This window comes from Callospermophilus lateralis (genome assembly GCF_048772815.1).
Source record: "Callospermophilus lateralis isolate mCalLat2 chromosome 5 unlocalized genomic scaffold, mCalLat2.hap1 SUPER_5_unloc_2, whole genome shotgun sequence".
In the NCBI taxonomy this organism is placed as follows: Eukaryota; Metazoa; Chordata; class Mammalia; order Rodentia; family Sciuridae; genus Callospermophilus; species Callospermophilus lateralis.
The window spans coordinates 1,473,870-1,490,317 of NW_027510148.1; the positions used below are offsets into that span (position 1 = coordinate 1,473,870).

At 37.2% G+C, this 16,448-nt stretch overlaps 1 protein-coding gene across 1 annotated transcript; it reads right to left on the minus strand.

Moving 5' to 3' along the window:
* Positions 1-3,648: 3,648 nt before the first annotated feature.
* On the minus strand, positions 3,649-4,581 carry LOC143400271 (olfactory receptor 14C36-like). Its single transcript, XM_076857564.1, has one exon. The coding sequence runs from the start codon at positions 4,579-4,581 to the stop codon at positions 3,649-3,651; it is 933 nt and encodes a 310-aa protein (XP_076713679.1).
* Positions 4,582-16,448: the final 11,867 nt, after the last annotated feature.

Sequence of the window (16,448 nt, forward strand, 5' to 3'; positions counted from 1 at the left end):
GCAACACATGGCTCCTTCTCTAAAATAGACCATATTTAAATGATAAATAAATGAAAAAGTAAAAAATTAAAGTTTCTTTAACAAATGGAGACTAAGTAATACAAAATTGAATGATGAATGGATACTAGAAGAAATCAAGGATGAAATAAAAAATTCTTAGAGGTAAATGAGAACACTGATATAACATTACAAAATCTCTGGGACACTATGAAGGCAGTATTAAGAGGAAATTTATTGCATTGAGCTCATTCATTAAAAGAATAAAAAGTCAACAAATAAATGACCTAACATTACACCTCAAATCCCTAGAAAAATAAGAACTAATCAACACCAAAAGCAAAGGAAGACAGGAAATAATTAAAATTATAGATGAAATCGAAACAAAAGAAACAATTGAAAAATTGACAAAACAAAAAGTTGGTGGTTCCTTGAAAAAAAATAGATAAAACCCTAGCCATGCTAATGAAGAGAAAAGGAGAGAAAATTCAAATTACTAAAATACAAGATGAAGAAGGAAATATCACAACAGACATGTCTGAAATACAGAAGAGAATTAGAAACTATTTTGAAAATTTATAATCCAATAAAATATAAAATATAGAAGAAATCAACAAATTTCTAGAGACATATGACCTACCCAAACTGAAGGAGGAGGTCACACACAATATAAAGAGATCAATTTCAAGTAATGAAATAGAAAATGTCATCAAAAACCTACCAACCTAGAAAAGCCCAGGACTAGAGAGATTCTTAGCTGAATTCTACAAGACCTTCAAAGAAGAATTAATACCAATACTCCTCAAATTATTTTATGAAATAGAAATAGAGGGAACACTTCCAAACTCATTCTATGAGGCCAATATCACCCTGATTCCAAAATCAGACAAAAACACACCAAGGAAAGAAAACTTTAGAACAATATCTCTAATAACATATATGTAAAAATTCTCAATAAAATTCTGGCAAATCAAATAAAAAAATATATTAAAAAGATAGTGCACCACGATGAAATGGGGTTCGTCCCAGGAATACAAAATTGGTTCAACATTTGGAAATCAATAAATGTAATCCATCACATCAATATGATCATCTCAATAGATGTAGAAAAAGAATTTGATAAACGATAGCACCCCTTCATGTTCAAAACTCAAGAGATTTCTAACTATTGCCTGTGCTAAGTCTTTGTCTTCCATAGTTTTGATTCTACAAAACAGTGACAAACAGAAACACACACACAAAAAGGCTCTACCAAGGACTCCTAAATATAGTGTCCGTATAAGGGGAGACATGATATTTCAGAAAATCTGGCTTACCAAAATATAACTTTGACATAATTAATATTACTATAAAAAATTGTTTCCTGGATTCACAACTAGTACCCAAAGTAAATGCTTTTGCCAAATTCTGCAGAATTTCCATACCACATCCACACACTTAGAGGGTTTTGCATTATTTGATGTAATATGTGAGATATCATGGTATCCTTATATCAATATTTCCTTTTTTCGTCTCCTTTACCATCAGCCTTTCAATATAAAACATAGTTAAATGTCCAAAAGTGTGTTTCAAATGGACACTTCTCAATAGGACTGGTGGTTGCAATTCAATATCTTTCCAATTTTATCCATTAAATTTAAACTTCATTTACATGGCCACCTCAACTCATGAAAAACTCATGAATTAAGATTCAGTAAGCTTTTGTTGTAGAGGAAATGTGTGTAAAGGTGGAGTTCGCATATATAATTGTGTGTAGAATTCATCTGGGGTACTCCTTTTACTCTAGCAGGGAACATTGGAGCATTGAGGACCTGAAGATATGGACACAGTGTGTGGACGGAGCTTGTGTGGATCATGTTACAGCAGATCAAGGCTTTCTGCATCAGCCAGTGCTGGGGTGCTCACTGGTTCCCATTACAAGTACTCCCTTGTCTGCACAAATTAAGAAATGCTTTAGATAATTAATTGCACTTATTTAAGCTTTTTATTTTATTTAGTAATAAATGCATTAACACTTTTCTCCATTTTTTTCCTACTAGTGTACTTGTAAACAAAATTGTTTTTTTAAAATTTGGAATTTAATATAATGATTGTGATATTGCATAAGAAATTTGGCGCATTTTGAATATAAGCATTCCTAGGTAACTTGACATTGATCCTATGTCAGTTATAATTAATGGTTAGCAAAGCATATGCCAGGGAAGACACTAAAATGATTGGAGAGGAATATCTGTGTGAGATGATGTGTTGCCACAAGCGGGCTCAGGGGTGTACATCTGCAATCCCAGTGGCTCAGGACTCTGAGGAATGAGAATCTCAGGTTCTAAGCCAGCCTCAGCAACTTAGAATGTACCTGAACAACTTAGCCAGACCCTGTTTTCTGTGATTAAATAGAAAAAAAGGGCTGGGGCTGGGCCCTTGGGTTCAACCCTGCTGAAAACAATAGCAACAACAACTTAAAGACGGCCACAAGACAGATACAGGGTTGCTTTCCAAATTCCAGGAAACTGGGGGGAATTTTGGAGTCCACAGAAGACACACTCTAGGTCAGACACTTAAACATTCCGTCTTTGGTCATTATCAGGCATGACACATCCCCATAGACATTACAGAATAAACCCTGGGGGAGGAACAATCAGAAGGCTGACCTCAACTCAATCCCCAAATTAGCTCCCTGACACTGGGTCACTCGTGGACATACTAAAATCCTGGCAGCCAATGTGCCTGAGGAAGGCAGGTGCTCTTCCCTAGTGGACATATTTGACTGTGGGATAAAGTGGGTGGTAACTATCACTCTGTTTACTTCATGGACAAAGAGTGTCTTCCTTTTTCATATTCCAGATGGAGAAAAATATTATTGTGATTATCTCTAAGTATTTGGTAAAAAGTTCTTTAGGATTTGACTTTCGTATGTTTTCAAATTAAACTGACACAATTATGTATTGTTATGGTTAAAGCTTCATCCCAGGATTTCATAAACTGACTTCCAGACCACTCACTTATAATTGATCAAGCCTTTATTGAAGCACACCGGTGGCAGCTGACCAGAACATAAAGCTGTTCCCCTGATCAGCCCAGAACAATTGCAAGGGCACTCCTTATAAGCCTGAAAACTGCAAAAGGGATGTTCAGGGGGTCTAGCCAATGCAAGCAAGCCAGGTTACAGAAGCGGGACAGTGCAGTCAAGCAGAGGGAAGCCTAACCAATCACAGTTAGCCCAGTCACACCAGTTACAGAAACAGAGCCCCATTACCCAAGTGGTTAAAATCTGCTTTACATTTCTCTGTGCAAGAACAGGCTATTTGACTATATGTTATCTCCATGTTTTATTTGTAAATCTTTCCTCTGTGACAGCATCTGAAACAGGTACTTTTTATATATAATGAAAATTTATATATTTACAAATGATTTCAGAAAACACAGTGAATTATATTTATATTTTAAATGCATTAATAAAGTTACACATTTTATGAAGGATCCATGGAAATGATATGGTAAATTACAAAAATATACCTTATAAAATAACTCAGCTTCTAATGATGTAATAGAACGGTAGACAGTGTAACTTGTAAAGCTCAAATATAAAGAGTATTGTGTCTAATTAAGAACCATGATCAATGAAATTAAGATGATTCTGAAATGCAATCTTTATCATTTCCCAGAGAACAACTGTCTTTGCATTACTCTCCTCACAGCTTCCTTTACCTGTTTGTTCCTGAGACTGTAGATGAGAGGATTCAAGAAGGGAGGTACCATGGTATAAAAGGCAGAGAGAAGTAGGTCCTGGAGTGTGTCAGAGGTTGCTGAAGGCTTCAGGTACACACCTGCACCAGAACTGAGGAACAGGGAAAACACGAGGATGTGAGGGGTGCAGGTAGAGAAGGCCTTCCCTGGGGCTCTGGTGGGAAATTTCAGCACAGTAGAAAATATGTGAAAATATGACATGGTTATTATACCAAAGGATCCCCCACCAACTGCCACAGCAGAGACAAGAAGGAGGACCATGTTGCTGGTGGTGTCAGAGCAGGAGAGCCTCAGCAGAGAGGGGACGTCACAGAAGAACTGGTGGACCACATTTGACTGGCAGAAGGACAGCCAGAATGTGTTCCCAGTGTGCACACCTGCATACAGCAGACCACTGAGTAGGGAAGCCAGGGTCATGCGGACACAAATCTGAGGGTTCATGATGATGGGATATTGGAGAGGCTGGCAGATGGCCACATAGCGGTCCCAGGCCATGATGGAGAGAAACAGAAGTTCAACACATGCACAGAAAATGACCAGGAAAATCTGTGTTGCACAGCCAGCCACTGAAATGGCCCTGTTGCCAGTGAGAGAATTGACACAGGCATTGGGAACAGTGATGGAAATGTAGCACATGTCCAAGATGGACAGGTTCCTGAGGAAGAAGTACATAGGTGTGTGTAGGTGCTGGTCAGCAGTGGTGACAGTGACAATGAGAAGGTATCCTAACAAGGTACCCAGGTAGGTCATTGGGAATACTGTGAAATAGAGGAAACTCAGATCCCAGCCATCAGGAGAGCCCAGGAGGAGAAATTCAGTTACCATGGTGGAATTGGCCATTTGCTGGAAATTCTAGTTGTCTGGGAAGATAAATAGATGAGAGATAGAAAGGAAAAAATAAAAACATGATTAATACAATTGCTTGGGGCTGGGGTTGTTGCTCAGTCATACAGCACTTGTCTAGCATATGTTAAAAAACATCCATTGACAATGACAATTATTTGAAAAAATAAAATTATTTTATATATTCTTATTCAAAGTATTTCTTCTATTTCTGTTGCTTTCCTGCAGAGGAAAGTCACTCTTTGTTTTCTGATATGTTTACTCATTTCTGAGCAGAGTGCACCTCCCAGGGCAGGTGTGAAGGTCTGCAGCCCAGAGTCTGGGCGTGACCTGCAGGGCATGTCCTCAGCTCTCCATCAGGCCTCCCCTGACACCTGAGACTCACATGTGGATCATTTTCAGGGGTTTTCCCCTCTTCTCCTGCATGGCCACCTGTCTGACAGTGCATTCTTTAATATTCTCAGATTTATTTACCTTTAATTTATTCCTTGGATATAATTTCCACATTATTTTGCCATTATATCCACAATTAATAATTGAATAATCACTTTTTTACTTTTTTAATATAAAGGAAAATATTCATAATGGTGGAGAACATATCTCCATAAACACACACACACAAAAAAAAAATTGGGCTCATTTGGAAAGTTTCTCAAGAATTCACTTTCCCACCCAGGCTCACAGGTTCAGTGTTGTGAAAACTGAGGTGACCTGACTTGCACTTGGACTTGCCTGCAGTCCCCCACTCTAACTGCTGCTCCCCAGGACAAGCATGATGCTGTCTTATGGCCACAGGACCTCAGCCAGACCAGTCCCAGCCCCCACTGAGGCTTTTTCCTCTCCAACTGAGCAGCATAAGGTCTTTTCAACCTCCTGGTCCCAGCCCAGCTGACACTGACCTAACTTCTACTTTTACCTTGTTCTATTTTTTTTTCATGTTCAGCAACATGAAGTTGAAGCTTCTTTTGTCCAACACATAATTTGCCTTAGTCTTGGTGACACCTTCTATTATATTGCTTTCTTATCCATGTTACAATCCCACAAACTGAAACTAGCTGTAAACCCTAAAAGGAAGGTTTGGTTCATAGTTTGAACATTTCTGTAGCAGTTCAGACCCGTTCATTCCGAGTCACCTGCATCTTCATCTCCTCAGCCCTCTGCAAACTGGGGTCCTCCTCAGCCCCTTGCCAGGTTAACCACACATGCTCTTAGAAAAAAAGACCTTCCTTCTCATCCTGCCTGGGCTCCTCTGGAAGTGTGTGTGTCTCCCAGAGAAATAGGTGGGTGGTCAGACTCAGCTAGGTTGCTGTTAATTTGCTGGTGAGTGTGAAGTTCAAGGGGTCAGTCTAGCTGCAATCTGTTCCTCCTGGCACACACATGACATTCAGCCTGAGGGACCCTCTTGTTCACTGCTGACTTTTTACTGTGATGTATTAATTTCCTTTTCCCTTTAGTAGGTATTGGGCTTTAAAGGAGACTCTACTGGAATTCTTTCCTCTGAAACCTTCTTTATAATCTCTAATTTTTCTTCCAATTTTGTTGAGTGTTAATAATCAATGTGGTATACCACTTTTCAGTCAATCAATATATATTCATCACCCCAAGTCACTGGTGCAAATTCCTTGATTTGGGATCTTGTATTATCCATCATTTTACCTTTCAGTAGCAGTGCATGACTTCCTGTGCAGTGGTTAATAACCTAGCGCCTGGTTCATTGTTCAGACCACTCACTTAGACTGGAAGACAAACCATTAGAAAGCTGACATCAATTCATGAACATAATCAAAGACTGGCCCCTCTCATGGCCAAAGAAGCACAGGCTGCTGTTCCCTGTGGAAAGTTGTGAATGTTGGGACACAGTGTGCATTAACAATTGCCCTCTCTTTAATTCACAGAAAGGAGTCTATTCTTCTTGCCTGGTCCAGATGGAGAAAAATATTACTGTTAAATTCTCTACATTTTGGCTATAATTTCTTTAGGATTTGATTTTTATATGTTTTAAAAGTAAGTAAATTGACAAAATTATGGATCACAGTGATTACAAGTAGGTTCTACACTGTTCTGAATAAGAGCAAATTATGTAAGAATAAGCTATCTCCAGATTTGATAGCTAGAGTTTTCTTTGGTGTCAGTATTTGATATAGGGAATTGATATATGGGATGATTCTTTAAAATATATAACCACAACTGATTTCAGCAAATACATTGAATTATATTTAATCATTAAAAGATGCATTGATGAAATTACACATTCTATTATGGGTCCATGGAAATGATATGGTAAGTCACAGAAATATACCTTATGAAATAACTCAGCTTCTAACAATGTAATACAAATGTAGACACTATAACTTGTAAAGTTCAAACATGAAGAGTATTGTATCTAAATAAGAACCATGATCCATGAAATTAGGATGAAGCTGAAAGGCATCTTCATAATTTCCCTGAGAACAACTCTCTTCCCATTACTCTCCTCACAGCTTCCTTTACCTGTTTGTTCCTGAGACTGTATATGAGAGGATTCAGGAAGGGAGAAACCATGGTGTAAAAGGCAGAGAGATTCAGGATCTGGAGTGTGTCAGAGGTTGCTGAGGACCTCAGGTACACACCTGTGCAAGAACTGAGGAAGACGGACACCACGAGGATGTGAGGGGTGCAGGTCGATAAGGCCTTCCCTGGGGCTCTGGTGGGAAATTTCAGCACAGCAGAAAATATGGAAATATATGATATGGCGATAAAAGGAAGCAACCACCACAAATGTCCACAGAAGGGACAAAAATATGGACTTTGTTGCTGGTGGTATCAGAGCAGGAGAGCCTCAGCAGATAGGGGACATCACAGAAGAACTGAGGGACCATGTTTGACTGGTAGATGGACAGCCAGAATGTGTTCCCTTGTCACACCTCCATACAGCAGACCACTGAACAGGGAAGCCAGGGTCATGCGGACACAAATCTGAGGGTTCATAATGAGGGGGTACTGGAGGGGCTGGCAGATGGTCACATTGCAGTCCCAGGCCATGACGGAGAGAATCAAATCTCTACCTATGCACAAAGAGACCAAGAAGATCTGTGTTGCACAGCCATTCACTGAAATGACCCAGTTGAGAGTGAGAGAGTTGACACAGGCATTGAGGACAGTGATGGAAATGAAGCACATGTCCAAGATGGACAGGTTGCTGTGGAAGAAGTACATGGGCGAATGCAGATTCTGGTCAGCAGTGGTGACAATGATGATGAGATGGTTGCCAAACAAGGTACCCAGGTAGGTAATTGGGAATACTGTGAAATAAAGGAAATTCAGATCCCGGGCATCAGGAGAGCCCAGGAGGAGAAGTTCAGTTACCATGGTGGCATTGGCCATTTGCTGCATACCCTAAAAAGAATGTTTTGCTCATAGTTCTAGCACTCCTGCAGCACCTCAGACTGGTTCAATCCTTTGTCACCAAAATTATTATCTCCTTAGCCCTCTGCAACCTGGGTCCGCCTCAGCACCTTGCCAAGTTAACCATACTCACCCTTGGAAAAGAAACCTACCTGATGAGCCTGCTTGGGCTCCTCTGAAAATGTGAATGTCCCCCAAGGTCATTATTGGGTCACCAGACTCGTGAACATTACTGTTAATTTCACAGTGTAGGTGGCGTTCAAGGGGTCCTACTTAGTCTACTTGCAATCTTTTGCTAGTCCCATCCACCATTCCTCCCTGACACAAACCTAAACTCACATTTCAGTGACCTCCTTGTTCACACCATATCCTGGATCTTGTTGACAGAGCCCCTTTTCTACCAAGACATAATTGATTTAATTTTCACCATTAGTATATACTGCTCTTTAAAGAGACTGAAATGCAACTTTTTCTCTGAGACCCTTTTTTAGCCTCTAATTTTTCTTATACATTTCTGTTAGTGTTAGATGTTGACATGTTATTTTACCTTTTAGTAAATCTATATGTACTAATCACCAAAATCACTGGTATAGAAATTCCTTGATTTTGGACCTTGTATCATTCATCTTTTTATTCTCTTAGTAGAAAGTAAGTGACTTCATGCATAGTAGTTAATGAAAAATGCAATGTAACACAATTGTCTAACTGCTAACATGATCTAAGTTTCTTTATTCCACTAATTTATAAGTGAATACATTCTAAATCAGTGATGTCCTTTCTTCACTTCTGTAAGAAATACAGTGTGTTCATTTGAAATAACATACCCCACAACTGTGCAGAAAGAAAGGTTGTTTCAAAGCAGGCAATCTTGACAAATATTTACTAATGATTTATAATATGGGAAAATCTGCTGCAGATACTGAGTTTTAGTAAAAGATTGTTTTTTAAAAGAACGTGATTTCAGTACTGTGAAGCAAAAAATAAAATGGTACATATATAAAATTCAAATTAATATGAATAATTCTGAATTGATATATGATGATACTAACTAATGAGGAAATCTGCCAGATGTTTTACCCTTTTATCTGGATTCCAGGAGTTACAGGAGCTCATGTTGATCACCCCAGGACATCCTGTCACAAACAGATGGGATGTCAACATGGGTTCAAATCCAGAAGGTGTATAGGACTACAGAGACATTTTCTTTCTTTATTATTGTTTTCTAAAGTAAGCCAAATACTGCCTTTCCTTCTCCAATAGAACTTAGCACATTCTCCACAAACTAGTTTGAATTACATTAACTTAATTGATGTCCTCCTTTGTGTGATTTAGCTATGGTTTGATAAATTCTTCTGAATTTGACTTTCTTTTTTCATGTATCAATCTTCAAAAACTTCCATTTATGGAGCACCAATCCAAAGTCATGTGTATAAATACAATAAAATAAATATACAAAGCACCATCTATTTTTTACAGAAGGCCTCAAATAATTTCAGTTAATTCTAAACATAGGATGTCTTTCTAACCCTGCATTTAAAAAATAAAAGTATGGCTTAGGTTGCATAGATTGACCTTAATATTTTGGTGTGATTCAATACTACATTCTTATTTAAGGGGCAAAAATGCCTATAGAGAATTCTCTCATAAAGACAATAAGATGAAGGTGTAAATAACAGAAAGGGTTGGTAGAAGTGAGAGTCAGCAAAATGTGTGTGAGGAGAACTAGCATGTTTTAACTCCAGGAACATGAAGAGGAACTACCCAAGTTCTTTCTCTGTAAGTGGTAAAACCTGAGAGTTTTCTCTTTTTAATTTCTCTTGATAGTGTTTCAAATAATGATTTATATAATGAATAGAGCACTTCAAAACTGCAAATATTATTTGGTTTGGAAGACACAAAATAAAGTATTTTCTAAATTATATTTTCCATATTAGGAATTATTGATTAGTGTCTCTGATAAGCCATTAAAATGCTAAGTCACATATATTCTGAAAATAAAAATATGCTTCCAAATGTTGCACAACATTATTTTTATATTTATACCACTGAACACACACATCCTCTTAGTCATACATAATATATATTTACTATAAAAACTTAAGGATATAATTGAAAACTTGGGCATGGTGGTATATGCCTGTAATCCCAGCAGCTTAAGAGGCTGAGACAGAGAGATTTCAAGTTCAAAGCTAGCCTCAGCAACTTTTCAAGATCCTATCTCAGAATAAATAATCAAAAGTGGTGGAATGTTGCCCAATAATTGAGCAGCCCTGGGTTTAATCCTTGACACCAAACAAACAAGCAATGGAATAATTGAAAAATGTATTTTTGAACAAAACAAAGGAAGGAGATTAATATTCAAAATATTTCAGTGAATCTTTCCTACATGATTAAATATATTTCCTACAGTAATTGACTTATGTGCATGTGTATCAGCTATATAACATCATTCCTATCTACCTACATATCCTATTCCATGTTTTGCATTTTATTCTTGTTGTCTTAATTTGAATTTATTTGTTAGTATTCTATGGAATTTCTGTGCAAACTACTTTGGGTGTTATCTAAGTAAAAGTTAAAGTAATCTGAAAAAAAGAACTTTAAACCAACAAGAAGCAACACAAAGAACTATTACACACTTTACTTTCATACACCATGCAGATGTCCCCAAGGTCCCTGTGTTCCTATTGCAGCAGTCGCAATCACAGCAAATATCATAATGCAGTTATAAGGACTCTATGTGCTTCCTGTGTTCTTCTCAGAATTCACCAAACTCTTCCTGGGCTAGCTGACTCTTTGGATGAAATTGCAATTGACAGAGCAGAATAATTATGAATCTTAGATGCATTTGGACTCTAAATGCCAAGTACTCACTCCAGAGTGTCACCTGTTCTCCATGATAGGTGCAGTACTGCATCTCTCCTTGGCTTCTCCCATCCACTGTGTGTGCGGCCAGGGTGGATCTTTCCAGTCAACCCAGTGCCATGTGGGATGTGGAGAGTTCAGTCACCATTGTTTTATGTGAGCATGGTGCCTAGCCAGTGGGAGTAGGGCCCCAGGGAGCCCAGATCTCAGCCTGCAGAGACAGCAGGAGGCCTGAGCCCACCACCAGGAAGTGTAATCTGCAGAGCCCAGGAGAGAGGACCTGGCCATGTGCCAGCATGGACAGTGGATGACACATGGGAACTCCTCTGCTGGGCATTGACTTTAGTCATTATTGATAAACTAATGACACTGAGGAGAGAATGATGGTGCTCACTATGTGTTTTCATCTCTGCCCTCCTTCACCTCAGTGTGAGTTAGCTGTATGTGTTTGTATGGATTAGTTAACATTAAGAGTGGTGGACAACTCTAACTCATTCACCAACCTGTAAGAGGGAAACATCTAAAACTACCTTCAGTTCAGCAGCAAAAGTTTCTTATCATTAAGATGAAATCCACATGATTTAAAATTAACCTTTGTAAGAGTTTATGGTTCTCAAGTCAGTGTGAGTTACCACATTGAATAATTGTACAATTTCCAGCTACATCTTTCTCCAAAATACTTTTTACTTCAAATTCGCCACTTAACCCATTACACACATCGTCCCTGATTTCAGTCACTGGAGAACACTAAATGTATTCTGTATCTTTGAATTTAAATATTTGTGAAATTGCATATAAATAAGTCACTCAGTGTATGATGTTTATTCTGGCTGAAGTGAGTATAACATTATTGAAATGAGTCCACCTTGTAGCTTGTATCATTTGTTTATTTCTGAAAGATGAATGAAAAACCATTATTTGCATATGCCAGAAATATTTTAATCAACATATCTAATTGTGGACATTTTTTTCATTCTCTAGTATAATTTGACTGAATGTTTGATTATGTTATATTTTGCTATATTTGACTTCTCTAGTAAACACTCTACACTCTGTAAGATTATGTTTAGAACCTGTTTCGGTGAGCTTTGCATTGCTGTGACAAAAATACCTGAACAAAAACAAAAAACAGCCAGGCACTATGGTACATGCATATCACCCCAACAGCTCCTGAGGCTGAGGCAGGAGAATTGCGAGTTCAAAGCCAGTCTCAGAACAGCAAAGTACTAAGCAGCTCAGTGAGACCCTGTCTCTAACTAAAATAAAAAATAGGGCTGGGGATATGCCTCAGTGGTTGAATGATCCTCAGTTCAATCCCCAGTACCTCAAAAAGAATAATAAAATTCCTTAGATGCTCTCAGCCACTTTCCTGATGTCTCTGTGTGAAATGCTTAGCATCTCTTTAGGTGCTAGTATCTACTACAATTACACCTTTCTTGTCCCTAGTTTCTTAAACAATCCCTTTAAAACTCTGATCCAATTAGTTTTTTAACTCTACTAATATAAAACTGCTTTTTTACAATGCAATATATCTCTGGTATTAATTTAAATATTCTAAAGTCTTTATAAAACTTAGAAAAGTCTGAGTATTCTGGCATAATAGTCTCAGTCATGAATATTACCATAAAACACATAGAATAAGTTACTACATTTTCTTGTTGGTTGCTAAACTCTCACCAAATTTCTAACTATGTGTTGTTCTAAGTCTTTTGTCTTCTGAAGTTTTGATTCTACAAAGCACTGAAAAACATAATCACAATAAAGTCTCTAACAATTACTCTTAAACATTGTTTCCTTAAAGGGTAGAGTTGATATTTCAGGAGAGCTCACTTTCCAATATATATCTTTCACATAATTTATATTCCTATAAAAATATATTTCTTTGTTCATGACTAATACACAAAGAAAATGTTTTTGTAAATTCTGCAAAAATTTTGTAACATTCTCATGCACCTCCAGGGTTTTGTGTTATTTTACAAAAGATTTGAGATGTCCCAAAGTTCTTACACCAATGTTTCCATTTTTCATATCTTTTGGTACCAGATCTTATGATACAAAACATCTTAAAACAGGTGTTAAATACCCAACAGATTTTATCAAGAGGGACACCTTTCAATACAACAGGTGTTTGCTTCTTAGTTTGAGTCCATGCCACTTGTTCAGTCTTGATTTTTTTTTTTATGAGTCTTGTTAAGGAAGTCCAGTGCTAAGCTGACATGATAAAAATTTGGGCCGACGTTTAGAATGGAGTCAAACTAAAAAGCTTTTTCTCAGAAAAGAAAAAACCTATAACATAAAGAGACATCCTATATAATGAGAGATAATCTTTACCACATGCAAGTCAGGTAGAGCACTAATCTCCAGGATATATAAAGAACTCAAAAAACTTAACTCAAAAAAATGAGAGAAAAAAAAACCCACAATAATCCAATCAACAAATAGGCTAATTTTCTGAACAGACACTGTACAGAAGAAGAAATACAATTGATAAACAAATATATGAAAAATGATCAACATCTGTAGCCATTAGAGAAATTTAAATTAAAATTATTCTAAGATTTTATCTCACTCCAATCAGAATGGAAATTATCATAATACAAATAAGCATTGGTGAGGAGGTGAGTAAAAAGGTACACTCATTCAATGCAGGTGGGACTGAAAATTGGTGCAATACTCTGAACAGTATGGATATTCTGCAGAAAATTTAGAATGGAACCACTGTAAATAATCTCAAAGAAAGGAGACAACAAGGTGCAGAGCAGGAAAGGAGGCAGAGTGGCTCCTTGTGCAAGCGGCCACATTTATTTATAACAATAGGTTAAAATTAGATCATTAGTACCATAACCAGATTATTGTTTAGAGTATCAAGAATGTTGCTTATTCTGCAGTTACATTTCACAGTTACAATATGCCATGTCAGGAGCTTTGTGCAGTTCTCAAGAAAGTTTGTTGTCTGAAGTTACTATTAGGTGGGCAGCTCCAGGAGCACTGGAGCTTGATGAAACATGGTAGTTATCTAGCCAACAAATTTTTCTATTCCCAGGATTTATGTGCCTAAGATCAAGATGGAAACCCTTGGGAAGAGCATTGCTACAGTCGCCAGACATCCCGTGGCTTTAACATGCAAGTTTTCTAGCAGCCAGGCATTCTGCACCTTTGCACAGAAACTTCCTAGCCACCAAAGTGCCACAGTCATGAAGTTTATCAGAAACCCAATCTCAAACACAGAATTTCTACAAATCGCCACTTGACCCAGCTATCCCACTCTTTGGTTTATATCCAAAGGACAATGTCAGAAAACTATTGTGACACAGCCACATCAATATTTATGGCGGCTCAATTCACAGTTGCTAAACTATGGAACAAACCTAGGTGCCCTTCAACAAAATGGATAAAGGAAATGTGATATATATAAATGGAATATTACTGAGCATTAAAGAAGAATGAAATAATGGCATTTGCATGTAAATGGACAAAGCTGCAGAATATCATGCTGATGGAAATAAGCCAATTCCTAAAAACCAAAAGCCCAATGTTTTTTTTCTGATAGATGCTGATCTGTAATGGTGGGAGGGCTAGGGAAGAATGGAGAAACTATAAACTGGACAGAGGGGAGTGAGTGTTGGGGAGTTGGGGTGGGAAGACAGTAGAATGAGGACATTATTATTCTATATACATGTGTGATTGCTCCATACATGACTCTGCCTCATGTACAGCCAAAGAATGAGAAGTTGTGTTCCAATTATGTATAATGTGTCAAAATGCCTTCTGCTGCCATGTAAAATGAATTAATTAGAACAAATTAAAAAATTACCATCTATACAAAAAAGAATTGGTGTATATAATTTAATTTCTTTTTAATTTTTTACATTCATTTAAAATCAATTTAACTAGCCTTCTCATCTATATAAAATGTCCAATGCCACTCACTAGGATTTAGTAAGTTATATTTGTACAGGAAATGCATGTAAATGTGGAGTGTACAGAATTTATCTGGGGTTCTTTGAAGGTCTTTTTTTCTGGCAGGGAACATTGGAGCAGTGAGAACCAGAAGCCATGGGACACAGTGTGGGGATGTTTGGATCCTGTTAAGCAATTCAAGGCTTCCTGCAGCAGTCAGTGTTGGGGTGCTCATCTGCTCCTACCACAAGAATTTCCTTGCCTAAAAACTTTAATAAGTGTATTCATCAATTAGTCATATATGTTTATTATTTTGTATTTCCTTAGGTAATAAGTATATTTATGTTTTTCTTTATATTTTCATATTAGTGTAATGGTGAACAAATTGGTTTTCAGAATTTGTAATTTAAAATCTTGAATGTGATATTATATAAATATTTTTTTCATTGTGTTATATAAGTAATCCTAGATAAACTTGTTCTTAAGAATATGTCAGTTATTATTGATAATTATCAAAGTATATACCTGTGAGGACATTAGAATACTTGGGGAGAAATAACTTGTGGGAGGTGATGAAAGACTGCCCCAAGACAGGTGTGGTGGTGCAAGCCTGCAATCACAGTGCCTCAGGAGGCTAAGGCAGGAGAATCAGAGGTTCCAAGACAGCATTAGCAATGGAGCAAGGCCTGAAGCCACTTAGCAAAACCCCATTCTAAGTAAAACACACAAAAAAAGGGGCTGGGGATGAGGCCTTAAGTTCAATATTTGGTTAAAAAAAGAATAATGATAATAATAATAATAATAATAATAATAATAATAATAATAAAAAACAACAGAGCACATACACTGCCATAAGGTTTTAGGGAACAAGTACAGACAGATGTACTTTAAGGAGTACAGTAAACTGGGGGAGATTTAAGAGTTGACCCAGGTCAGACATTTAGGCCAAAGAATAATGGTCCACCATGTCATAATTTTCAGGCATGACACGTTAGCATAGATGTCACAAAAGTAAGATGTGTGGGAGGTAAACCATCAGAGCTGACCTGCAAGTCATGCTGCAGGCTTTGTCCCCCACGCTGAGTCACTCATGGACATAATAACAGACTGGCAGCAGCCACTGCCAAGGAAGCACTGGGTGCTCTTCCTTGTGGATGGATTTGACTGTTGGGACACAGGGTGTGGTACACATGGCCCTGTTTATTCATAGACAAGAAATTACTCTTCTCATATTCCAAATAGATTGGTTATAACTTCTTTAGGATTTAATTATTGCATATATTCAAAGTAGTTAAATTGATACAGTTAGGTACCACAGTGCCTAGAAATTTGCTTGACACTTGTCTGAATAATAGCAGATTATGAGTGTAAGTTTTCTTCAGATTTGATTGGTAATGTTTTCTTTGTGACAGTACTTGATACAGGTACTCTAATGTATTTGATAAATCTTTAATGCATGGCTCCACAAATGATTTCAATAAATATATTAAATTATATTTAGTAATTAAAAGACTCATTGATTAAATTACACATTTTATAAAGGATTCATGAATTAATAAGGTAAATGAAAATATAAATTAATAAAAAAATTCATATTCAAACAAAGTGACCTCAGAGTAGGCAGTTTAACTTGTGTCACCCCAATATGAAGAGCATTCGACCTAATCTTGAACCTTCACTCACAGAAATTAGGATGATGCTGAAACACATCTTTA

Coding starts and splice junctions, on each gene's coding strand:
- LOC143400271 (XM_076857564.1), bottom strand. CDS start 4,581: ATGGCCAATTCCACCATGGTAACTGAATTTCTCCTCCTGGGCTCTCCT.